Source organism: Talpa occidentalis, unplaced genomic scaffold, assembly GCF_014898055.3.
Source record: "Talpa occidentalis isolate TD23 unplaced genomic scaffold, MPIMG_talOcc4v2.1 talOcc4.5, whole genome shotgun sequence".
NCBI lineage: Eukaryota > Metazoa > Chordata > Mammalia > Eulipotyphla > Talpidae > Talpa > Talpa occidentalis.
In genome coordinates this window covers 45,524,253-45,550,345 of record NW_023604861.1, presented here as the reverse complement: position 1 = coordinate 45,550,345, position 26,093 = coordinate 45,524,253, and the positions used below count along the sequence as shown (strand labels likewise).

Below are 26,093 nucleotides of genomic sequence, written 5' to 3'. Positions count from 1 at the left end.
TATGGAGAGCTGTGTGGAGATTCCTTGACCTACTAAACATAGAGCTTCCATATGATCCAGAAATTCCACTCCTAGGTATTTACCCAAATGACACAGAAACATTAATTCCAAAAGGCACCTGCACCCCTATGTTTATAGCAGCACTATTTACAATAGCTAAGCTATGGAAACAACCCAAATGCCCCAAAATAGATGACTGGATCAAGAAGATGTGGTACATATACACAATGGAATATGACTCAGCAATCAAAAAAGATAAACACATGCAGTTTGCAGCAACATGGATGGAGCTGGAAGGGATCATGCTCAGCGAAATAAGTCAGAAAAAAAAAAAGAAAAATACCAGATGGTCTCGCTCATAGCAAGAATTTAAAAAACTTAAATAAGAGACCAGGAAAAAGACTAATCAATACAAAGTAAAAATCAAAATTAACAAGCAACTATAAACCAGAGACACACTACAGGGCGAGGAAGGGATGTGGGGGGGGGGGGGGAGAAGAAGGCCTAGAGTCAAATTAAGGGTGGGGGTGCAATTGTATGGGGAAATATAACCATAATGAAAATCCATACATTGTGCAAAGATGAAAAATGATGTAAGAATTATATAAAATAAAATATTAAAAATAAGTAAATTATATGAATCTAAAAAAAAAAAATTCTGTGTCCAATGGACTTAACAGAACGGCTACTTAGGAATTTGGCAGGAAACCACATCCCTGTTTCCATGGGCACAATTCACCTTTCCACAGATTTCTCTGGTTTTATTCAGTTTGTCACAGGAATTAACACATTGTTTTTCGCTTTGTACACAAAAGCACATCTCTTGCATAGAGGGAATTTAGTTTCATCTCAACATAAACACCTTCAATTTTAAAAGCTGTGTGCCCCCTTTGGTTCCAGAGGCCCCCGCTTCTATTCAGCAAAAATGGCCATGGACCACAGCCTTCCGGTCATATTTTAGAGTCCTGTTCCCAGCAAGGCCTCCACAGGCTCCAAGATGGCCCACTTTCATTTTTGAAGAATATGTCACTGGTCACAGAATTACAAAATGGCGCTATCTTTCTTCTGGCATTTTATTCAGTTTTCTTTCTCCATTATGTCTGATTAAACGAGTTGTCATTCTTAACATCACTCCTCCTTATATGTGCATTTTCCTTCTTGCTTCTTTTAAAATTTTCTCTGTGTATCTGCTCTATTAGCAATATTACCATGATACAACTAGATTAATTTATGCTTCCTGAAAGTTGTTGAGCTAGTGTTAATTGATATGCATCATCAATATTCAAATTTTTTCATGCACTTTCTTCTGTCCTGTTCTCATTCTCTTCTATCCATACTTCAATTATATATGTGTTGAACCATTTTATATTGGCCCATATTTTGGAGACTCTCTTTTCTCCCATACTCATTTTCTCTTGTGAATCAATCTGAATAAGTTATATTAACTTGTTTGAAACTTCACTGATGACTTCTACTTACATCCACTCTGCTATTAGGCCCACCAGGTGAATTATATGTTTCTGATACTGTATTTTTCAGTTTTAGTATTTCTTTTTTTCTTAATAGTATCCATTTCTTTGTTGAAATTCCCTATTTCATCATGCATGCTGTTCATCTTTTCCATTCTACCTTTTACTGCATTTTTGCTCTTTCTTAGAATTTCCGTATCATTCTACCTATCAGTTCTTGAATGTTGTCGTCTTTCCCATTAGTGCCCTTAAAATAATAATGGCAGTTATTTGAAATTCCCTATCTGATCAAACCAACATCGCCATATCTGAATCTGTCTTTCCTATATAAGTAAAAAATAAGGACCTTCTCAGACAGACAAAATCTTTGGGAATTTGCTACTACTAATTCCCCACTGCAAGTAATATTAAAAGGAGCCTCAGGATCTCATCCAACAAAGGAATGAATACATAGTAGTGAACAAGGAGTAAAATAGAAACATTAAACAATGAACAAAATGACAGTAACAGACTTCCACTTATCAATACTCACCCTGAACATTAATGGACTAAACTCACCTATAAAAAGACAAAGAGTAGCAGTGTCCTGCTGCCTCCAGGAAATACACCTAAGTTCCAGAAAGAAACATACAATGAAAATAAAGTGTTGGAAAAATTCTATGAGCAAATGGCACCCAAAAGGCAGCAGAGGTAGTCATACTTATATCAAATATAATAGATTTCCAGCTTAAAAAATGGGGCTAAGAGACATGGATGGACATTATATAATGATCAAGGGGACAATACACCAAAAAGGCATAATGCTCATCAATATATACTCACCAAGTAAGGGAGCGCTAAAATACATTAGACAATTCCATCTCTGAAAACACACACTGGAGAAAATACATATGGGGCAGGAGACTTCAGCACCCCACTCTCATCAATGGACAGAGCAATGAGACAGAAAATAACCAAGGACACAGCAGCCCTAAATAAAGATCTAGACCACATGGGTCTAAAATACTTTTTTTTAGGACACTGCATGCCCCCAAAACAGGATATACATTTTTCTCAAGTACACAATGATCATCCTCAGGATTAGCCACATACTGGGTCATAAGACAAACATCAACAAGTACATGAAGACTGAAATTACAGCAAGTATCTTCCATGACCATAAAGGTATCAAACTAGACATTAACCACAGAAAGAAAGCAAGGAGACCTCCATTGCTTGTACCTGGAGACTGACCAACACACTACTGAAAGACCACTGGATTAATGAGGAAATCAAAGAAGAAGAAAAAATACCTTGAGACAAATGATAATGAGGACACAACCTTTCAGAACATGTGGGACACAGCAAACGCAGTATTAAGAGGACAATATTGTATATAATAATAGAGACCCACATCAAGAAACAAGAAAGAACTCAAAGAATCAATCTAATCTCCCATCTCGAGGAACTAGAAAAACAACAAAATAACCCAAAGATGAGAAGGAAATGATAAAAATTAAAGCAGAGATAAATGAAATAGAAATAAAAAACACAGTCCAAAATATCAATTAAACCAAAAGCTGGTTCTCTGAAAACAAACAAAATAGACCAACCTCTAGTGAGGCTCACAAAGAAAAAGAGGGGGAATAACTGAAACAGGATCATAAATGAAAGAGGAGAAATTACAACAGACACAGCAGAAATCTAGAGGATAGAGATTATTATGAACAATGATATGCAAACAAGTTCAAGAATCTAGATAAGATGGATAAATTCTTAAATTATACAATCACCCAAGGTTGAACAAATAACAGAAAATTTACCAATTACAAGGAGTGAAACTGAAACAATAATCAAACCCCCCCACCAAAAAACAAAAGCCCAGGGCCAGATGGCTTCACAAGCAAGTTCTACCATTCAAAGATGAACTGATGCCTGTCTTATAAAAACTCTTTAAAAATCACCCAAAGCAGTGATAGTGAAGGCAAAGATAAACAGCTGGGACTACATCAAATTAAAGAGCTTCTGCACAGCAAAAGAGACAATAACAAAAACAAAGAGAAACCCCACCAACTGGGAGAACATTTTTGCACCCAACACTAATGATAAAGGACTGATCACAAAAATCTGCAAAGAGCTGATGAGACTCAACAATAACAAAGAAAATAATCCAGTCAAAAAATGGGCAGAAGAGCTAAAAAGAAACTTCTCTGAAGAGGAAATGCAAATGGCCAACAGGCATATGAAAAAATGTTCAACATCACTTGTCATCAGGGAAATGCAAATCAAAACTACCATGAGATACCATCTTACACCAGTGAGAATGGCACATATTAAAAAAACTAGCAACAACAAATGTTGGCGAGGGTGTGGAGAAAAAGGAACTCTTCTGCACTGTTGGTGGAAGTGCAAACTGGTCCAACCACTGTGGAGAGCTGTGTGGAGATTTCTGGACCTACTAAACATAGAGCTTCCATATGATCCAGCAATTCCACTCCTAGGTATTTACCCAAAGGACACAGAAACATCAATTCCAAAGAACACCTGCACCCCTATGTTTATAGCAGCACTGTTTACAATAGCTAAGCTTTGGAAACAACCCAAATGCCCTAAAATAGATGACTGGATCAAGAAGATGTGGTATATATATACCATGGAATATTACTTAGCATTCAAAAAAGATAAACACATGCAATTTGCAGCAACATGGATGGCACTGGAAGGGATCATGCTCAGCGAAATAAGCCAAAAAGAAAAAGAAAAATACCGGATGGTCTCACTCATAGCAGGAATCTAGAAAACTTAAATAAGGGACCAGGAAAACGAATAACTATAAGAAAGTGAAAATCAAAATCACAAAAAACTACGAACCACAGACACTTTTAGGGGGCAGGGGTGGGAGGGGAGGGATTGGGGTCAGAATGGGGGGGCTGCAATTGTATGGGGAATATAAAAATAAAATTTATTATTAAAAAAAATCAAATTAAAAAAATAAATAAAAATTGAGAAATACTTGAAATAAATTTTACAAAGCCAACACTACACTAATGCCAAAACCAAAGACAACACAAGAAAAGAAAACTACAGACCAATCTCCCTAAAGAAAACAGTTGCTAAATTCTCAATAAAATCTTAACAAGCACAACCCAACAATGCATCAAAAGGATTATACACCATGACAAAGTGGGACTTATTCCAGGAACACAAGGATGGCTCAACATCCAAAAATCAACTAAATGTAATTCACATGAACAACAAAAAAGGAAAAACCACAAGATCATATTGATAGATGCCAAGAAAGCATTTAATCAAGTTCAACATCTATTTATGATGAAGGCCCTTGAAAAACTTGAGATAAAAGGAATATATCATAACACAATAAAAGCCAAATATGATAAACCCACAGCTAACATCATTCTTTTTTTTTTTTAAGATTTATTTATTTATTTATACAAGCTCTGGGTACAGTCAGAAGCGCGGGAGGGTGAGAGAATTCACCAGAGCCGGAGTGGGGAACAGAGCAGGCAGAAGGACCGAAGTACACTGCTGAGGGGAGCAGCGGGCAGCAGGAGAGGTCTGCGCCCCATGCGGGACCCTCCACCGGTGGCTGGGGATCAAACCGGCGCCGCAGAAGCTGCGGGCAACTTCGCAACCCAGCGTTCAACCGCTGCGCCACAGGGGAGGCCCCACTAACATCATTCTTAATGGTGAAAAATGGAAAGCTTTTCCATTAAGATCTGGAACAAGACAAAGATGTCCACTCTCACCACTGCTTTACATAATAATGCTGTAAGTCCTAGCTAGAGTAATTAGACAAAAGAAAGACATAAAAGCAATCCATACTGGGAAAGAAATAAAGCTATCACTATTTGCAGATGATATGATAATACAGAGAGAACACTAAAAATCCATGGAAAAACTAATCAAAACAATAAACCAGTTCGGTAAAGTAGCAGGTTACAAAATCAATACACAAAAATCAGTAGCTTTCTGATTACGAACAGTCTGGAGAGGAAGAAATTAAGAAAACCATCCCATTTACAACTGTACCAAAAAAATTAAGTATCTAAGAATAAATCTAGCAAAGGAAATGAAAGACCTACACAAGGAAAATTATAAAACACTTAAAAGGAAGAAGACACAAAGAAATGGAAAAACTTTCCCTTCTTATGGATCGGAAGAATCAACGTTATTAAAATGGCTTTTCTACCTGAAGCAATTTACAGATTCAGTGCAATTCCAATAAAAATCTCAATGACATTCTTCAAAGAAATGGAACAAATACTGCTGACTTTCATATGGGATCACAAAAAACCTTGAATAGTCAAAGCTCTCCTGACTAAATAGGGTAAGAACAGAGGTATTACACGCCCTGACTTCAAACTATACTAACAAAGTCATGCTAACTAGGAAATGCACTGTAGTCTGAGTTCACACCAGAAAGACTAAGCCTGATCTAATTTATCTTTGTAATCCAGACACCCGGTGTCTAACTTCATAGATCACATCTCTGGTGCAATACAACCAGATTCTCTGGTGTGATTCGAGGCCTCTTGTTTTAAAGCCCCCCAAGTGAGTCTAACAGAAGCAGGGTTAAGATCCCCTGAAGTTAGATCAGCCTGACTAAGGTTAACTAAGTCTTGAGGTCTGGTCTATACACAAAGCCACAGTGGATTATGCATGGAAAACATAGCCAAGGGTAGGGTGGTACATTAGTTTTCTGCTATTGGTGCATCAATTACCACAAATTCAGTGGCTTTACACAATGCTAATTTATCGTCTTACGGTTTTGGAGTTCAAGGTCTGAATGGATATTATTTGGCTAAAATCAAAGTGTTGGCAGAGCAGTGTTCCTTCGGTAGGCTGCAGGGGAGAATCCATTTCCTTTCCTTTTCCAGTTTGCTGGCTGCTCTCCTTGGTTCTATGCCTCTTCTTCCATCTTTCTTTCTCATGTCACATCACTCTGACATGGACTCTTTTACCTCCTTCCACATTTCAGGGACCTCTGTGATTACCTTGGCCCAAGATGGATAATTTAACACAGCAAAATGTTCCACGCATTAATATGAGGATGTCTTTGGAGAAGCTATTAATATTCTGCCAACCACGAGTGGACTATGTGAAACAAAACATACTGTGTGGGTAGTTTATGGTGTGACACAGTGTCATACACACAATTAATACAACACTATGTTGAAAATCATAGCATGAGATACAGCCTGATTATTAAAACTTTAACAGTTTATGTTGGTTTTCATCATGTCAATATCTATGCCAAAAGATATTTCAACCATAAAAACAAAACTAAGGCATTCTTTTTTTCAAAGATTTATTTATTTATATAAGAATCAGGGTACAGGCAAGATGTGCAGGAGGATAAGAAGATTCACCAGAAGAGCTGTGTGGAGATTTCTGGACCTACTAAACATAGAGCTTCCATATGATCCAGCAATTCCACTCCTAGGTATTTACCCAAAGGACACAGAAACATCAATTCCAAAGAGCACCTGCACTCCTATGTTTATAGCAGCACTGTTTACAATAGCTAAGCTTTGGAAACAACCCAAATGCCCAAAAATAGATGACTGGATCAAGAAGATGTGGTACATATATACCATGGAATATTACTCAGCATTCAAAAAAGATAAACACATGCAATTTGCAGCAACATGGATGGCACTGGAAGGGATCATGCTCAGCGAAATAAGCCAAAAAGAAAAAGAAAAATACCGGATGGTCTCACTCATAGCAGGAATCTAGAAAACTTAAATAAGGGACCAGGAAAATGAATATAAGAAAGTGAAAATCAAAATCAACAAAAAACTATGAACCAGAGACACTTTTTGGGGGGTGGGGCGGGAGAAGGATTGGGCGTTTGCAATTGTATGGGGAATATAAAAATAAAATTTAATATTTAAAAAAAAATAAATAAAAAAAAAAAAAAAAAAAGTGCTGTTGGTGTCAATTACCTAAACTCTGTGAATGTGAGTCTTCTAATTTTCTGTTAAATCAGTAATGTTACCAATCTCACTCTATTATTTTAAATAGGGCTATAACTGCAGTTGCTAGGAGTTGAATGAGGGCAGACAAATGTGAATAGTTAATGAGTCTCACCAACTAATAGCTAGTTGAAGGTGTAAAAAAAAAAAAAAAAAAAAAAAAAAGAAGATTCACCAGAGACAGCGCGGGAACAAAACAGGCAGACCAACCGAAATACACTTGTGAGGGAAGCAGCAGGTGAGACAGGAGAGGTCTACTGTGCCATGTGGGTATCTCGCCAGCCCACTGGGATCGAACCCGTGCTGCAGAGGCTGCAGACATCTCCACAGTGTAGTGCTCAACCGCCTGAGCCACCAAGGGAGGCTCCAAGACTAAGGTGTTCTTACAAAAAATGTATGAGTGCAAATAGAAACTTTTTTACTTTTCAATAATTTATAAGTATCTCCCTGTAACTACAATCATTGACTGTAGTTCTATAGATAATGGATCAATCATTATTAATAACCACTATCAAAGTCAATTGCAATTAGTTTAGATTCCAGAAGAAATCATTGAAAAAACATTTTAAGTAATTTCCAAGTTACTATTGCCTTAGCCAATGATTATATATACCCTATATTAAAAAGGTATCAATAACTATACAGTACAATTTATCTGAAGGAAATAATACTTATTCACAATTTCTTCTTCAAAGTAAATAAAAATACTTGAATTCTTTTTCAAAACATTCTCTTGTGCTTGAGGCTACCAATATGTCAAATTTCATGGAGGATTTTCTAGTTATTAACAGTTTCTGAAAACTTAACTGTGAAAAACTGTCACCAAAAATGCTGTGTAAACCATCTAAACCAAAAACAAGTAGGACAAAGTGAGAAAACAAGATCACAATATAAATGTAAAAGTTAAGGAAAAACACTGCAATTTCAAAAAGCTTTGAAGGAAAAAGCATTTTCATGCATATTTGATTTTTAAAAACCATATAATATTCCTTGAGTATTTCATATTAATGTTCCAATTTGGAATAACAGTTTTTTCTTTCTTATGCTTGTATTCACTTGTTTATATAACCAATGCACATGGTACTGTGTATGTGCCATAATCATATTTTACCTCAATTTGGAAGTCAATACCTGTATTTAACTTTTAATAAGTAAAAATCAGAAAAAATCACTACTATTTAAGGCCTCTTTTAAAATTCATTTGGAATATTATTCAATCACCAAATAGTTATTGAACATCTATTCTGTGCCAGGTGTATTACAGATATTAACTACTTTTCAATTCTTCAATATATTTTGATAAGCTTATCAACTTATCAATATATTTTGAAAAATCAACTAGTCCTGATCAAGTTTAACAAAATAATTCATTGAAGTTTTGAGAAAAACTACCAGTTATTTGACCTTTGTTTTAAAAATGAGCACTGGTTTAAATTCACATTTGATCTTATCTAATAACTTGTGAATTGGTTGATTCTAACTTATTTTACATATTTAGCACATAAAGTTGGCATCACAAGACCAGTGAGGGTGCATACTGGGCAGTCCCGGAGAGAGGATGCATCTTTCCTTCAAAGCCACAGCTTTTCATTGGACAATCACATCATTATTGAATAAGAATCCATTTGCTAATATTAAAATTAAATAAAATGGCATTGGTAATCAAAAAATGGCATTCTAGAAATGAAATGACTTACTTAAACTGCTTAGCTGGCGGATGATAGCAGCAAGAGTACTATTGGTTACACATTCAAGTTCACTGGTAATCCCTTCGGGCAGGGCTCCCCGGCACAAGTGCCGGGGCTCGATGTTCCTCTTCACTAAAGGCATGGCTCACAATCTAAAAATTTAAAAAGACATTTTTTTCAAAGTTCATACATTTTAGGAAATGTAGGGTTTTAAGATGTTTTAAATTATTATTTTATATATTTTTACATCATTTTTCATTTTTGTACAATGTATGCATTTTCATCTCCGTTATAGTCCCCGTAAAATTCCCACCACCAATTCACCTGTGCACCATCACCATAGTCCTTGTGCTCTTCCCACCCCTGTTTTGATCCTCCTCCCTTCTCCACCCTTGCAGAATGTCTCTGGTTACACTGCTTGTTGATTTTGATTTTTACTTTATTATAATTACTTTTTTTCCCTGATCCCTTATTTGATCCTCTACATTCCCCCTATGTTTTTCTTTTCCCTTCTGGCTTATTTCGCTGAGCATGATCCCTTCCAGCTCCATCCATGTTGCTTCAAATGGCATGAGTTTATCTTTTCTGATTGCTGAGTAATATTCCATTGCATATCTATACCACATCTTCTCAATCCAGTCATCTATTTTTGGGCATTTGGGTTGTTTCCATAGCTTACCTATTGTAAATAGTGCTGCAATAAACACAGGGGTGCAGGTGTCCTTTGGGTAGATAGCTAGGATTAGAATTGCTGGATCATATGCATTTCCTCTTTGGAGAAGTTTCTTTTTTAGCTTTTCTGCCCATTTTTTGACTGGGTTGTTTACTTCATTTTTGTTGAGTCATGTCAGTTCTTTGTAGATTAGGAAATGCATTTTTAATTCCCTTGAAAACTTATTCCCAGTTTTGACTGATTCCCAGTCAATCTTACTTTTATAGAAAAATATATACATTTTTATTTTCCCTACCTTCCCAGTAAAACGAGAGAGAAAAGGTTAAATTTACAAGTACTAACAGCAGCAGGAACAAGAGTTCAAAATTGTGGGCTGTTTAAATTTAAGAAATGGACAAGGCCACAACTTGGCTGCAAATAGAGATGGAAGTAAGCTGACCAGCCCCCACAGTGCTCAGGAACAGAAACAGGTATCTATGAAACAGGGGGAAGGAGGCATATGAAAACAGAAGAGCTGGCTTTTAAAATCCACTTAAGAGGGCCTCCCCTGGTGGCTCAGCGGCTGAGCGCTGGGTCCCACAAAAAAAAAAAAAAAAAAAAAAAAAAATCCACTTAAGAATTCTTTCTCCCTTTAAAGAAAGGGAGAAAGTAAAGAAAGCTATACTCTCTGGAAAAGGTGAACGGAAGGATCTGAACTCGAGGCATGAGGCACAGCTACAGGGTTAGGGCATATTTAGTTAAAACAACTAAATGGTAAAAGAGATCTGCGCCCTCCGAGCCCCCGAGGGCCCCCCCCCCCCCCCCCCCCCCCCCCGCCCCCGCCCCCGCCCCCGCCACTCCTCAGTTCCCTTCTCCAAGCTGCCCCCGCCACTCCTCAGTTCCCTTCTCCAAGCTGCCCCTCTGTGGATGTGACTGCTGAAGGGTGAAGGAGAGCTCCCTTACAAAGGATCATGCAGCACTGGTATGTGGGGAATGACGCAAAGGAGAGCAGAATGGCAGCTGTGAAGGAAAAGGTATGCTGAATTACACACTGCTTTCATTTACTATTCTGCTTTACATCCATTAAGGTGGTGGTTGAGCATAATGACAATATTTTCAGACTCAATGCCAACAGAACATCACTTCATCTCTCTTGTGCCTCAGTTTAGTCCCTGTAAAATGGGAGTAACAATAGCACCTTACCTCATAGAGTGAGGATTTAATGAGTTCATACAGATATAAATCACAATAGTGCTTGGCATACTGTAATATCGAAATAATGGAACTAACTATATTAATTTATCTTTTATGTTGTTAAAATGTTATTTATTATTATACAAATAGTAAAAGGAACAGTTCACTAGTTGAGGATAAGGCTGAACCACAGAAAGGAGATAGAAATATTTACATAAAATTATGTAAGAGAGATATGCACCCAAGGAAGAAGACTGAAAATTCTGGATATACAAATCTCAAGGCTAAAGAGTACAAGATTTACTGTGAGTTGTCATTTCTTTCTGGGAAAATCAATTAAAGCAACAGAACGGTAACTAATCACAGGAAGATAAACTAGAATACTAGAACTTCTCACATGGATAAAAGGAAAAATGATTAATAAACTTAATAAAAACAGAAAAGTACAGGAAAGAAAAATACTGAGAACTGATCAGCAGGGACTGATTCCATGGGAACAAGAAGGAAATTAAGCAACAAAAACCAAGATGTCCATAAAGAAGCACGGAGCGATAAGGGGGAGGGTTGAGGCAGCAAAAGCTTCTAGGGCTGACAGAGAAAAGCTAACAAGCTGGATGTACCACGGGGCTCTGAATTCACCTGCAGTCTGCTTGTAATGCTGGTTTGTGAAAGTGGCCCAAGAGTAAATTAGCTTTTAAATAATTTCTCAAAAGAGACTTTTACAAGATTTGGGATAAATGTAAGATTAGGAGCTGAATGCTGTGTGTGCATGGATAGATGGATAGATGGATGGATGGATGGATAGATAGATAGATAGATAGATAGATAGATAGATAGATAGACAGATAATCCCTCTCTTCCACAATCATTTTGTATTTATAAAGGATGATGGAATGTCATTCTTTCCCCATGTTTTTACATCTTTGCTTAGAAACTTGTTCATATAGCATCTCCCCAGCCCAAAACCCTCACTTTTCTGGACCTAAAATGTTCAAATACATAGAATCTTCATTATGCACATACTACACAGCACTCCCCCTGCATGTCTAAAACATGTCCAAAGCTATAAATACAGTCTTCCCCTGTCCCTGAACTGAGCAACTCCCTAATTAATGCCAGATATGCCTGTCATTACAGCCTGTTGGGAGCTAGCACAGGCTGCTGCCCACACAAGGCTTTACTGACATTCTCACTTGAAGCGCTCTCGCCCTGCTCTGTGCCCACCCCAGCCCTGACAAAGGCCCTGTCTGTGTTGAAGACATCCCTCTCTGGGTCACAGTGAACTGCTGACTTAATAGGGGAGGCACTGGGAGCACCGCTGTACTTGGCCGACTTGTTGGAGGACTGACCTGGAGACTTGCTAATGATGTCATTAGCGCACAAAAGAGAAACACTTAACTCTATAAGGGTCTATTAACCATGTCTTTTTTCTCTTTTCAATATTCTGATGTTTTGACACCTGGGACTTTGCTGACCCTGGAAATCGTCCCCTTCCAGAGTTAGTCAATTCCTGGAGCTAGTACACTCACTCAGGAGCCTCCTTTTATGTCCACATCTACCAGTCCGGAGCCCAGCACCTCCTTTTTTGAGCTCTCACACTCAGTCTCATTACTGCCTTGTCCTAATACTTCCCTGACCAGGCACCACAACACCTGGACAACAGTATGCCTTCTGAAATGATCCTAAACCTGTCCACCTTGCCTCACTCGTTCCTTCAAATAAAAAGGCACAATAAAGGTTCTTGCCCCCAGTTCCTCCTTCACTCCCTCTGCCTCCTGACTGACCCTGGGTCTTCCCTGTGTGTCCCTCCCCTCCCATCCCCTCCATGCCCCCCCCCCTCCCGTAGGGCACGGCCCTCCTGAGGTCTGTAACTGTGTCTTTTCAATGGCAGTTGTCTCCTGATCTGTGGGCCTCACCATACCTCACATTTTCTAATAATATACAGTACTTTGAAACTACAAGGAGGTTTGAGAAGGATTCAGAAGCGACATCACGTCAGCTATTCATTCACTTCTCTACTTACTATTCCAAGCAATCTGCAAGCATCTGTGTGCTGCTCTCTGGCTAGGACTGATGGTTGTCTTTCTTCCCAAGGACGACTATAAGCTGCCTGAATTTAGGGACTGAGTTTACAAATTCTGTGTTCCCCACAATGCCTTTCACAGCAAACAACACAATTTGAACATTCAAACCATGTCTGATGATTATATACCACAAGCAGAGTCATACATATTCGGCCTTCTCTCTGGACACTGTCTGCTGTTGCTCCAATATTTCATCTTTAATTAATTCCGTTTTCATTCCTTTATTTGGAGCTCCCACACTTGTCTAAATATGAAAGACAACAGAGAGAGGACATGCTTCTTTCCTTACAATTTTAGAAGGGTCTGGTAGCTTTTTTTATTCTAATTACCTAGCAATGACTTTTGTGGCTTTCCAATTTAGTGTGAAGTACTCTACTAGATGCATTTCTTCACAGAGAGCCTTTATTTTATCTGATACTAATCTAGTTTTGAATAAATTGAAGAGGTAAAGGAGAAAATATTGAGTGAATCATTACTCTTAAAAATGATTTGCTATTACAAAACAAACAAAAACTAACCCATTAGTCACCAACAAACTACTCCAGTACGCCTCCTGATTTCTTCATTGGAAGAATTATGACCCATCCAAATCATTCTTCAAAGTCGTCTATATGCTAATCAGTTGTTAATCCATTATTTACCATAGAATTATTAGAAGTTACATAAGGCATTACTGTTAAAACTGTGGTTTATCCAACTTTTCTCTATTTAGAAAAATACAGCTTGGTAAAACTGTGAATTGGACTCCAGGCAAAGTTGAAGCCAGGCAAGAGTTCTTCCTTAGGAATGTGGAGGTGGGGCCTTGATCTACTGCTTAGTTGCTGCTCTCTTGAAGAGCAGAAATGGAAAACTTCTTCCCCACATGAAGTAGACTTAGAAAGTCAGTCACCAGCAAGAAACTAGAGTGAAATAAATGAGAGAAACTGGCAAAGACAAGAACTGCCTAATGGTTTTGTTCAAGCTCCCTTAGCACAGACAACTAGGCTAGAAGGCCTCCACCCAACCATCTCCACTCCTTCTCCAGTGGTCAGATGTGGGGTTTGATGGCTCTTCCAGTCTTTTCTAGCTTCCTACTTCCTTTCACAAAGTTTCCCTAATCAAAACCTTGCAGGTGTGACCCCAACTTGCCATTTGGTTCTCAAAAGACTTAGGTTAAAATGAGTGGAACTGAGAGTAGTCTTAAAAAACAGATGGGAAAGTAGGGATTTGGAGCCTGCCACATATCACTCTGCAGGTGAAAGGGTGATGCACCAATTGGTAAGCAGGATGTGAACAGCTCCGACATAAGATCATGGTTCAAATGCTAAAGATTTCACAGGAAAATCACCTGGAAAAAGATTCTGGCATAAAGAAATGCCATGATAAGCAAAATAATACTGATAGTTAGAAAAGGAAAAATACCAATAAAAACAGCAGAGTTGGCTGGGAATTGGTAGGCTATACTTACGCAATGTGTAAGAATAATGAGCTACTGAAAGCTGTTAACAAACCATTAATAGCCAACCATTAATAGCCAATGTGAGAACATGCACAACATTGGAATGCTCAGTCAAGACAGTCCTATTACACAGGTCCAGGCAGCAACAGAGAAATCCTGGGATCCTGAAAACTGTAATATGAAATAATGATGAACACCCAGATAATGCTCAATCCAGCACCTCTCCATCACCCCATCAGAAACCCCTGGAAGTGACAGTACACCACTGTGCTAGAAGATGTTGCAGAAGCCCCTCCCCCACAAGTTAACAGGTGCTCCTCTCATTAGCTGCATTTATCGTCCTGGTTACCAAATGAAAACAAAAGAAATCCCAGCATATCAGTGCTGGGACCAGTAAGAGAGCAGAGTGACATCATTATGCTGACTGACAGAACCAGGAATGGTGAGCGGCTAGTACACTGGAGGTCTTAGTAAGACTCATGAACTCCTCAGTGTGGGAGATAAACCCTATGAATGTTTGGGGTCTGGCAAATGCAGTGAAGTTTCTGTGGGTCCAGTGGTGTTCAGAGGCATTCTGGGACAGCCCCTCCTAAAGAAAAGACAAATGGCTGCATCTGAATTTGCTGCCACAAAGCAGGAATCACAGTGTCTGTCAGGTTGGGTCCTGGAGGAACACTGTGTGGGCCCACAGACTGGGTGACACAGCAGACTGAGTGACACAGCAGACTGGGTAACAAAGCAGAAAGTGAATGGGGCCTGGAGCTTTCAGGAAAGGACTCAGCAACATGGTCCAGCTGTGCTGCCAACAACCTAACAGGATGGTGTAGAGGCAGAGTGGTGGGTGGTCCCCACCACTCACACTACAGAGCCTGTGGCAAGCTGCAGGTGAAACAAAACTCATGCTCCTGGGATTCTGAAGTCCAGGTCATCACAGCAAGAACTACATGCCTTTGAGAAAGTTCTTGATGTATGCCCAGGCCCTGATGGAGACCATGGAAACCCAAGAAGCCAGGCATATTCTGTTCCCCACAATGACCTGAGTTTGTCAGCCATGTTATTAAATCAATTAAACCACCATAAGATAGTTCTGTCACCACTCCTGGTTCTGTCCCATCACAGATCCATCAAGGCAGAACCAAAGGGAAGTCAGACATGCAAGCAGGAGACCTAGGTCTCCAAGTCATCCACCTCTCCATGCCTGTAGCTCTGGCAAGATGACGGAATCATGCATCTAGATGAAAGAGGAAGGAAAGTCTGAACTGAATTCATAGACAATACATGGATGCAAGCCAGAAATAGAACAGAGCTTGATGATTGCGGTGTTCAGGGATGGCCCTGGAAGCCAGTGAAGGGGAAACCTTCCCCATAGGTGGAGGTGGGAGTAATACATTCAGTTCACTCTGCTTTGTAAGCTGAGAATATTAAGAGATTCCTGGAAAGTAGTCAACAGACTGGCTGTGTGGTCAGGGACTGGAAGGAAAGAACTAGAATAGCAGTGATAAGGACGTCTGGAGAAAGACACTGGGAGTGGGCACAGTGAGAAGACTTCTGTATCATGCTACCTCCCATTGCAAAGATCTCACCACAGAAGAGGCACTGAACAAAAAGCACACAAAATTCTCCAGCCTGCAGTGCTGGTCTCCAGAAGAGGCCCAGCAGGATCCACACATCACCCCAGTGCCCCACCTCATAGTGGGAGAGTTTTAGGAATAGGCCCATCATGGTAGGTGTCAGCAAAGCCCACAACCTCCAGTCAGAAGGTGCCACTGAGCAATGGGGAGCCTTCTCAAGGACACCTGGGTTTAGAAGTTAAGTGTGGAGGCAGGAATGGTATACCACACAGCACCACAGCCAAGCACCCACTGAGGGTCTGGGAGTTTCTATCCTTGAATCATGGGATTGGAGAGCCTACTGCCAAAGGGGGCTCACTCTTGCCACAGTTAATCCCACATAACTACAAGTTCTGAGTCTGCCATGATCCTCTATATTCATTCTGCCAGAGACCAAAAAGTGCTAGAGGAGCCTCCACACCAGCAGAGGCAGCTGACCATCACCGGGGAGAGAAGGAAGCAGTGCACTTCCCACCAGGTCCGGGAGGGGCAAACATGGAACTCACCGGCCCCTCTGCAATCCCTGCACTCCTACTCCTAATCCTGTCTTGGTGTCTGCTTCCAGGAGGATGCAAATACCATTTAATCAATTACCTCCATACTTGGTGTGGTCACTTTTTGTGTGCAAGTGAGCTTGTGTGTGAGAGGTGCTCATGTGTGCAAGCAAGTGCACTGTGTGTCATATATGCATGTATGTTCCATCTGCTGACACATCCTAGAAGGCCTAATTTATTCTTGTAAACTTTCTCACGGTGAGGTTTGTTCTCTGAACTCTATTATCATGAGTTTCCTTAGAGAGAGAGCAATTTTGAATTTGCTTCTACTGAGACTGGCCCAGGAGCAGGGTTCTAATTTCTCACTAAAGAGTGCATCTTTTCTTACTACTGGCACCCCAGGCGGAAGGCATGCTATTTCTGAGTTGCTAAGCACGATTTTTCTATTCAACTTTTTCTTTTCTATTTTAAATTGAGATACAGTTGGTTTACACCATTTTATTTGTTTTAGGGATTGAAACCTCTACAAATACATGTTCTCACCCAATGTCCACCAGCAAAGGGCCCCAACAATCCTCCACTACGTTCCACCGGAACCCTGCCTCCCCTGCTCCCACACTTCTACTCTCTCCTGGATGCCTCAATTTTGCAGTCGGATGTCAGATGTTAAGGGTTTCTTATTGGGATGTGATAACCCTTAGAAAATCCCAGTATTCGTTTTTCACTCGGGATCAGGTTATCCCAGGTACATTTCCATGTTGTGGGAGCAGTAAATCCAGCCTCCAGCCCCTTGTGTGTCCATTCATCCTCTCATTCCCTTTGCTTCTAGCATCTATAGATTCACCTTTTAGCACATCTTGGTTTTTAAGAGATGCAGCTAGATACGCACAATTTTTTATTTTTCAAGCATTTGTATGTGTTCACAGCAATCTGAGCAGCAAGTTTCACTTCATAATGCCTTTTGTGAAGAATCTCTTAAAATTTCCAGCCTAGGCTCTGACCTTCCCTTCAATATGGTAACACCACACTTCACTGTCCCCATAACCTATTCATGTTGTCCTCAAATTCACTTTAATGGTAAACAGTAACACATATCCACTGCTGACTAGGTAGAGTGAAAAAAACAAAAAAGAGTAAGTTACCAGCAGGGAATGGCATAGATAAAATGGACAATAGATACATAAAAGGTAGTAGGCAACACTGAATATAGAGATTTACATATTACTGTATCAAAATAGCCCCACCCATCCTGTGTATACTAACTACATCTCCCCTGCCTTTCTTTCTTTTTTTTTTAAGATTTATTTATTTATACAAGAACTAGGGTACAGGTCAGATGTGCGGCAGGGTGAGAGGATTCACCAGAAACAGAGTGGGGAACAGGACAGGCAGACTGACGAAATACACCGCTGAGGGGAGCAGCAGGCAAGACAGGAGAGGTCTGTCTCGCCATGTGCACATCTCCGCAGCTGGTGGGGATCGAACTCGCACTGCAGAGGCTGTGGACAGCTTCACAGCACTGCGCTCAACTGCCTGCACCACCAGGAAGGCCCTCCCCTGCCTTTCTTACAAGTTGCTGGGAGGCTTGATGAAAATGTGTGTTGGGCCAAAAATGTACGCCATTAAGATACTAATGATGTTGTCACTTTAATCTTAATGTTACATTCATTACTAAAATAAGATACTTAACATTTTCCCTCTAATTTTATTTATTATGCAAATAAATGGCTGAACTGTGGCATTTAACTTCTAATTAAAGTAAATGATTAAAGAATTTCAAAATCAAAGCAACATGCTTTCTATTTTAAATCAACGTTCCTACTTTCCAATAGATTATGTGACCTCTTTCAAATTCCACATACTGAAGTTTTCCTGTAGCATGATTACTTAGAAAGTAACAGAAGCAATTTAACAAATGTTTAAACAGTATGAAGCTCTCTGAATGACCCTTCATTCTCCATTTCTGCCCATAAAGAAACCATTTGGAAAGCCTCCCTGAAAAGAAAATTCATTTTAGTAATGCAAATAACTGATGAATTTTTCCAGTTATCTTACTGTCACCTATTTTCCATTGAATTTCATTGTATTCAGAGTACATGGTTTATCTGATCTTCTTTCTTTTAAATTTGTTGATATTTGGGCCCCCCTGGTGGCGCAAGGGGTTAAGACACAGCCTTTGAAGCTATCCACAGCCACTGTAGCACAAGTTCAATCCCCAGCCAGGGAGCTGCCCACATGGAGCAGCAGACCTCTCCTGACTCACCCGCTGCTTTCCTTAGCAGTGTATTTCAGTCAATCTGTCTGTTCTGTTCCCCACTCTGTCTCTGGTGAATCCTCTCTCACACACACCCCAACAACACTGGCCTGTACCCCAGTTCTTACATGCATAAATAAATAAATCTTTAAAATAAATAAATTTGTTGACAGTTGTTTTACAGCCCACATAATGTTTTGTTTTGGTGACTGTTCCATGTACACTTCAAAAGAATGTGAAGAACCATTGCATATGATATACTGCTGAGATTTTCTGTATCTTTAACTGATTTTTAGCTTACTTGCTCTATGAATTATGGAGAAACAAAGCTGAGCTGCCAATAATATCAGTTTTTTTAAAATGTATTGTGAGTGTCTGTTGTTGAATGTATACACATATTTAAGGTTATGTTTTTCTTGGTGAAATGACCCCATTATCATTGTGATGTTCCACTTACCCCTCATAATAAACATCTCAAAATCTACTTTAATTACAAAATTAATGTAATTTCTGCTCTGCCCTACAGTGTGTGCCCCTGGATGGTCCTGCTCCACATGTGTGCTCCCCAGCAGAGGATTGCTGTTACCTTGTTTCTAGGTACTAGGTTGTTGATAGCTGCAGGGAAAGTTCTCAGTTTCCCTAGTCCAGCCTAAATCTTAGGAAGGAACCTGTGTACCTGGACATCAGAATAGGACCTCTTCACAACCTGTGCCTCTCTTCCCTAAGGCAGCTAAAATCTGCCTCTTACTGGTCTGTCTCAGGCTTGAGAGTTTCCTGCTCCTTGTGGTCAGAAGCAGAGTTCTGCTTTGTATTGGTGAAAGAGTGTAGGCCTAAGAAGTTATCCTGTTTTGCTATTACATATTTCTGCAGAAGCAAAGGATCTTCGCTGGTTACAAAGAGTAGTAAAAGGGGTTCCTAGATCTCCACTAGAAGCAACAGGTAACTGCCTGGATCCTGGGGACTAGCAGGTTTGCTGCCCTCCCAACAACTTTTGGGTCATAAGAGAAAAGGACCTGGGGAAGCAGACAATACAGTGTGCCTGACCCCCAATGCAGGTCTGACACCTCCACATACACATGGGTACACCATCAAAGGGGGTTTCATCTGGTCTCCAGGATTGCCCCTTATCTTTCTTATGAGCACCTGGTATAAGCCAGTAGAAAAGAGCTTGTGAATGTAAAGTCACCTTGAGCTGGGGCTGCCAGTTAGTGCAAACTGTTATGTTAACTCACATTCAATCTTAAGAACTCATTTTACCCTCTTCTTCAGTGGTCACCTATTTCTCCCAAGCTCTGCTAAACATAAAACAACTCAAGTGTCCCTTTTCTACTCAGGAAGGCTTACCAGTCTTTACAGATATTCTGGCTTCTTCTCTTTCTACTGATGGAAGCAATGTTCTCTCCCAACTCTGTACAACTTGATTGGAAGAGAAACTGTATTTATCATGGTAGGAACAAGATGAACACATTAACTACTTTTTTTGTTAAGACTTAAACTATATTCTCCTATATTCACATAGGAGAAAGGAAAATAAACTGACATTCTTGGATATCTGGATGTACTCTTAAGTACTTGTGTGCACAGACCGCAAAGTAAGAAAACTATTTTAGAAGGAAAAGCATACCACTACAGTGTTAGTATGGATAAGAGCTTTCATGCATAGAATATACTGTCTACGTTGTGACTGCAAAAAGGGGTGACTGGATGCAGAGTAATTTATATGAGCTGCATTGAGTCCTTATTACATATTTTAAGGTATATTACTAATAAAAATAGTTGAGTGCACGAAACTGATTGACTAGGTTCTCCGAGATGCAGCCATAAAGACCATCCATCCATCCAGTGAGTGTTGAGAGTGCACAGTTTGCAGAAACTGACAATGTTAATGGTTCTGTCATTTCTGTTCTTGATATGCTGTTAACCTTTGCTCTGATTGCTGTGTGCCAGGCAATTAGAGTGCAGTGTGTGGAAGAGCAAAATCACATTGCACAGATGTGTTATACACACCAACCTAAATGTGCATGTACTGCAGATGTTCTAGCTTTTAAATTTCATTGACTTGGATGCACGAATTTTGTCCTCAGAATAAAAGTGATCCAAGCAGAAGTGGTCCTATTCCAACCCATGCAGAATCTAGAGACAGAACGCTGTCTTTTTCTGACTTCCCACAGTACATCCTACTGTGTCCTTTTTAAATTATTTTTAAGATTTATTTATTTTTATACAAGAACTGGGGTACAGGTCAGGGGTGCAGAAGGGTGAGAGGATTCACCAGAGACAGAGCGGGAAGCAGAACAGGCAGACAGACTGAAATACACTGCTTAGGGGGAGCAGCAGGTGAGACAGGAGAGGTCTACCACGCCATGTGGGTATCTCTCTGGCCGGCCGGGAATCAAACCCGCACTGAAGAGGCTGCTGACAGCTTCACAGCGCTGTGCTCAACCTGCTGCGCCACTGGGGAGGCCCTGTCCTTTTTACTTTAAAAGGCAAGAGGTATGTCTGCTTAACCCAGTTTCATGGCACCCTGTAGGCCCAATGACATTCCCCAGAAGATACCAGTAATAATATATCCCCACACCCAAAGAAAGCAGCTCAGTTTTCTCAGCTCCCAACCTAGAGGTTGTCTTCCAGAGCTACCCTGCCTCACTTCTCTTAGTTAAGCACAAGTTCTAAAGTAGTGGAGTGGGAAAGGGAATGTAGACTGCATAAAAGTAGTCAGTTGTATTTCACTGCAAGAAATGTTTACATTTTGCTATTCTTGACACTATGTTTCTCCAAGATGAAACAGAAAGGCGGGGTTAGGAACAACACTGGCTTAGGAACAGGGGAACCCAGGTGCTAGTCCCACCTCTGCCACTTGCCCTAATGACTGCAAGTTTAATCAAGGTGTGGTTCAGTTTCCTCTTCTGAAAAACCATATTTGGTCTCCCATGTTCCCTCCAGCTCTGGTATTCTTTGCTTCCTTTCTGTTAGCAAGTCAGTTGGCTTTCAGAAACTATCATATTGGATTCACCTGCTTGCCAAACACTGAGTGCACTTTCATTATGCTTTAACCAGTGAAAGTACAAAGAATAAACATAAAACTCAAACAAAATCTCTTTCCTCAAGGTATTAGTGGTGTGGTGAGAGAGGGAGTCATATAAATAAAATTCAGTGTCACTGAGTGACAAGCACTCATCCCTGGGAAATTAAAACATAATTAGAAAGACTCCACTGGGGTGGAGGGAGGAGATTACCCTGCATCACCATGGCTGGAGATTACCCTGCATCACATGGAAGCTACTCAATAAGCAGAGGATGTAAGAATGTTATTGAAGGCTCAGAAGTAACATTCTATTATTTAAAAATAGTCATCTGGTCTTTGCTAAATAGACAACTAAATAACAACAATAGCAACAACTAAACCAGTATCCCAAGGAAAAAAGCATTACAATGATACATCTGAAATCTCTCCTAAATACCTATTTCTGGAGGACATCAAAGAATTGATAATATCTTTTATGGGTTACAAAGTGGATCTGTTCTTATGTTGTTTACTTTGGGATTTTTTTTTTAAATTTAAGTAACTTAATTCCTATTAGATGTAAAATAATCCTAAAAAATATTTATTTGCATGCCACTTTATAGTCTTAGTGTCCATATAACGGAATACTCAGTACATTTGGAACTATAAAATATGGTCTGTATCTTATCCTACACCTGTTTTATACATTTCATATGCATAAAAGTTTATTCTGATGCATGTTACGAATTCTGGAACCTCAAAGATGCTTTTACTAAGAACAATTTATTTTCCTTCCCTGTTTGACCAGCCAGATAAAACCAGACATTTAATAAAATTAATAATTATTTTTTATATGAATGGATCTAAATAAACTTGTTTTATAGTGAGAGATTGAGAGAGAGACCCAAAATCTCCTGGATTGCCAAGACATAGCAAAGATGATTACATATCAGAAACTCAACTTGACTTCTGAGTACTTGGGCCACCACATTCCTATCTGTAAATGTTGCCTCTGTACTCCCATTTATAAATATATCAACAAGCTAAGGCTACTTTATTTCTCTCTCTTATCAGGATATGAAGGCAGCCAAGGTAGCAAACTTTGTCTGCCTCTGTCTCCAAGTAATCCTGGACTTCTAATATGATGCCTGTCTTCCCTCTCCTCCCCTCTGACTCCTAATCCTGACCTGTGTAAAGCACTGATCCTCTGCCATAACCCCCTGACTTTTACAGGAAGAGGTTGGTCTACATTCCCAAGGTTCCATTTGCATAAGAGCTTTTATAATTTTATTAAATGAATGGTTTTGTCTGGCCCAACTCCTTATGCTGCCTGGTTGTTCTATGTGTAAACTTCATATTCCCACCTGAAACCCCCTTACTTGTTTAGTACATTTGATATACATGACTTTTTGTTATATAAATGGCCTCTGGTTAACCACTGTAGAGATCCAGATAGTATCTGTGTCCCATCCTACCTCCCAGGTCAAGGAAGCATTATGCCTAAAACAGCTGACTGTGAATCAGCACCTGGCAATTCAGACCCCATTTGATATCTGCCAGGACTCTGTGTATGTGTCATAGTACTATGACTATGTATTATGTATATACATAGTACATAGCTATGACTATGTATATCATAGTACTATGACTATGTACTCATCTTTCAGAAGACTTAGAAGAAATTACTGTGTGGGGGTAAGGTAAGGAAAACTGCAGTTTAACATGGTATTTGGGACAAGAAAAGAGGACCATCTCTGCCTCCTCAATTTGGAACTACAGGTAATCTGTTATTTTTTATGCCCTATCAATGCTAAGAAATACTTCTCAATGAAATGAGACATTTATAAGAACGTGAGTATGTGTGTTTGCATGATGACAGCTCATTTATAGGAAATTATTTCAAATGCTATACATAATGTGAACAGAAGGAGTGAAGAAATAAAAGCCAGTCTAGGTGAGTGAATAAATGGAATGCCCACTCTAGGCTTCTCTTTAGGGTTAAAATCCCTCAAATTGACAAAAAAAAAAAACCCTCTATTTTTATATTCTTGCAACAACTAAAGCACTATTAATGATAGATAATATCTAAAATGTAAAAAACAACACAATCAGATTAAAAGAATAAGCCAAAAATACAACAGAGAGAGTATGGAAAGACCCAGGCAATTCATGGCAGAGAAATGTGAAGAACTCCCTCCAAATGGTAAGAAGATGCCCTATCACCTGAGTAATCATGACAGTGGAACAACAGATAGACTGCATTTCTCCCTTATCATAATAGCAAAAATTTAAGTGTGATTGTATCAAGCACAGGAGTGACAGGGAAACAGACTTAGTTTATAGAGATATACATACCATCATATTGCCCTTCCAAAGGGTTATAGCTAATAAAACTAAGACTATCATCTCCTTGACCTAGCATTTATACTCCTTATTCTGAGAGGTATGCTCTCACCCATACAGGGATTCATGTACAAGAATGCTTACTGAAAACTGTTGGTTAGAATGAAAGCTAGGAATTGCCAACAGGGAAAAGCCAACTGATAAAAAAGCAGTAAACTAAATACATACAGAGTTATCTTTCAGACAGCGATGAATGAAAATAGCAAGGTTCAGGATAATAGTATATCATTTGTACAAATACCACTATATCTTTCCTTTATGTACCTATATATGCACAAGTCTATCACAGGTTGGAAGAAAACACAACCAAATTCTTAACAATGGTTACCTCTATGGGGTGAATGTATTAAAGAGTCTAGGGACACTTTGATCTAAATGTGTTCCAAGTCTTTTAAAGAAGAATATAATCAGGTATACTTGAGTGACTAATGTTATAATGAAGTGCGAACAACTACAAAATGCTGGATGTATCAATAAGTAACCACTACAAGGCAAGAAATGGATTTTTTTTTTTCATTTTTAGTAAGAAGGTACTTACATGGCCCTCCAAGTAATTACAATAAGAGTTAATGGCTGGACTCACATATTAGGGTAATAGCTAATACTGTCTAAATGTACCAAGCACTACTAAAATTTTCATTTTGGGGTAGAAAGGAAAAAATTGCTAATAAAATAAATAAAAATACATAACACATAAAGGTTTACATGCAGAATATATAAAGAAATCTCAACGTTCAATAATATTACAAGCTATTCAAAAAGTTTTAAACAGAAAACAGATAATCATCTGAGAGATGTCCAGTACCACTAGTCATTGGTAATTAAGGACATACAAATGAAAATCATAGTGCAATATCACCACACACCTATTAGGATGGCTAATTTTAAAAAGACTGACCATACCAAGTGGTAAGGATGTGGAGAAACTAGAACTCTCATATCCAGCTGAAAAGAAATGAAAATAACACAGTCATTTTTTTTTTGCAAAGCTAAGCAGTTTCTTAAAAAGTTAAACATGGAGGGGGTAAGGGGTGGGTGCAATGACTGAAGGGGTCAAATGGTACAAACTTCCAATTATAAAATTAATGTCATGGGGATGTAACAGTGACTATAGTTAACAATATTATACGGAGGGTGTGTGTGTGCGTGTGCGTGTATGTGTGTGTTTTGCTAGGAGAATAGATCTTAAAAATCCTCATCACAAGGAAAATAGGTCTTATAACTATCTGGTAATAGTTTTTTTTAAAGATTAATTTATTTATTTACACAAGAACGATGGTACAGGCCAGATGCGCGGGAGGGTGAGAGGATTCACAGAGACAGAGCGGGGAACAGAACAGGCAGACTGACAAAATACACTGCTGAGGGGAATAGCGGGCGCTACAGGACAGGTCTGCCGTGCCATGTGGGACCCCTGCCGGCTGGCCAGGATCGAACCGGCGCTGCAGAGGCTGCGGACAGCTTCATAGCACTGCGCTCAACAGCCTGAGCCACCAGGGGATGCCCTCTGGTAATAGATGTTAACTAGACTTATTGCTGTTAGCCTTTTACAGTATATTCAAATATTGAATCATTATGTTGTACACATAAAACTAATATATATGCCAACTGTACATCAATAAAAACACAGCTGAACACATACTCTTATCATATGATCTAGTCATTTCACACCTAGGTGTTTATGCAAAAGAAATAAAAGCATATCACCACATAAAAGACTTCTATGTGAATGTTAATACATCTTCATGTGTAATAGCCAAAACAACCTCCAAATAAAAACCCAAAAATCCATCAACAGATAAATGGGTAAGTAAATTACTACTTG

The 26,093-nt window shown here is 39.3% G+C and overlaps 1 protein-coding gene across 3 annotated transcripts in view; it reads right to left on the bottom strand.

Annotated features, from left to right (window-relative positions):
- Positions 1–26,093, bottom strand: part of WASF3 (WASP family member 3) — a 114,807-nt gene that overhangs the window by 37,540 nt on the left and 51,174 nt on the right. For all 3 annotated transcript variants that reach the window (XM_037527063.2, XM_037527064.2, XM_054701339.1), the window contains exon 3: positions 9,145–9,287. In XM_037527063.2, coding sequence (XP_037382960.1) covers positions 9,145–9,277 — 133 coding nt within the window. In that variant the 5' untranslated portion in view covers positions 9,278–9,287. The remainder of the gene's footprint in view (positions 1–9,144; positions 9,288–26,093) is intronic.